Source organism: Nerophis ophidion, linkage group LG11, assembly GCF_033978795.1.
Source record: "Nerophis ophidion isolate RoL-2023_Sa linkage group LG11, RoL_Noph_v1.0, whole genome shotgun sequence".
NCBI classification, from domain to species: domain Eukaryota; kingdom Metazoa; phylum Chordata; class Actinopteri; order Syngnathiformes; family Syngnathidae; genus Nerophis; species Nerophis ophidion.
In genome coordinates, this window is record NC_084621.1 from 2,338,470 (window position 1) to 2,339,747 (window position 1,278).

At 43.9% G+C, this 1,278-nt stretch overlaps 1 protein-coding gene across 6 annotated transcripts in view; it reads right to left on the minus strand.

Annotated features, from left to right (window-relative positions):
• The window catches only part of pex5 (peroxisomal biogenesis factor 5), a 29,995-nt gene continuing 28,717 nt past the window's right edge, over positions 1–1,278 (minus strand). For all 6 annotated transcript variants that reach the window (XM_061914852.1, XM_061914851.1, XM_061914853.1 and 3 more), the window contains one exon: positions 1–885. In XM_061914852.1, the coding sequence (XP_061770836.1) occupies positions 639–885 (247 nt within the window). In that variant the 3' untranslated portion in view covers positions 1–638. The remainder of the gene's footprint in view (positions 886–1,278) is intronic.

The following is a 1,278-nucleotide window of genomic DNA, read 5'->3' on the forward strand; positions in this document are numbered from 1 at the left end:
GAATCAAAGCTTTATTGCTGATTATTATATTAAACATTGCAGTCAGGCCAAAACCCTGCCAGACAACAATTATAGTGCAACAATTACAATACATAGAATGGTTAAATTACAATGAGGGAAAAGTGTGTTTTTTACAAGAGATCTGAAAGTGAGGGAGGAGCCCAGAGAAACCAATCATGACACTTTTGTGATGTTATCATTCAACGTCCTTGCTTATCCTGGTGCACACAAACATTATGAGTAACAGTCGCACTGCTTGTCAGTTCATTGTCCGGCTTGATTACTACAAAATTAAATATTGATGTAAAAAAGGAAACTAGGACTTATGATTACATTGACAATCAAACCATGAGCAAGTACTTGTTATAGAAAGAAAAATTGTACCATAAATCTATTGTACATGATGGAAGTTAAGAGACCTACAAGACTTACATTGTAAGAGAAAACAAGGACTCGTCATTAAAGCAAAATAAAGTCAGCTGCTATTTCACAAACTAATACTGCATTTGTCCCAGATGTGCACCGGCTGGAGGATGATTCACAGTGTTTTCCCCCAGTCGTTATCCCTTTCATTCATTCAGACATTTGCCTCCATGCAAAGAACATTCACACTCAATCAGTCCTCCCCACATGGACCTTCATTCCTGGCTTCCTTCCACCTCCCGCTGGCAGAAATGAGCCAGCAACGTGTCCAAGTCCCGGCGGTCGGCGGCCGAGTAAAGCGAGCTCTCTCCCATCATGCTGAGAGCCATACGCAGGGTGGACCAGATGTTGTCGGACATTAAGGTGGCTGCGGCGCCTCCGGGGCCTCGCACAGCTCTTGCTTGGTCGCCGTCAGCCTGGCGCTGGAGAGATAGGGCTTCCAGGAAGTGCTCCACGGCTTCCCTGGAACATTAGGGAAACAATTGATTTTGAAGAACTTTGGCACTGACGACTAGTATTACACGCATGTTAGTGGTTAACATAACACAGCTTATTAAACGCGTATTGAATGCAGTACTGTACTTTCAGTGCAATGCCTCTTTTGACCAGCAGCTTTCACAGTACCACTAGTGTCATCTGGTGGACATACAGTGAATTGCAATTATTGTTTTAAACTAATGTAAATGTTGCAATATTGTAATTAAGATAACTGTTTCGTTTATCAGGCTCAGCCTTGGCGCAAGGTAGCAGCTTGTCCAGGGCAAACCCTGCCGTCCGCCCAATTGCAGCTAGGATAGGCTACAGCCCCCCAGTGACTGTGAGAGGGACAGGAGGTTGAAAATGGATGGATTAACA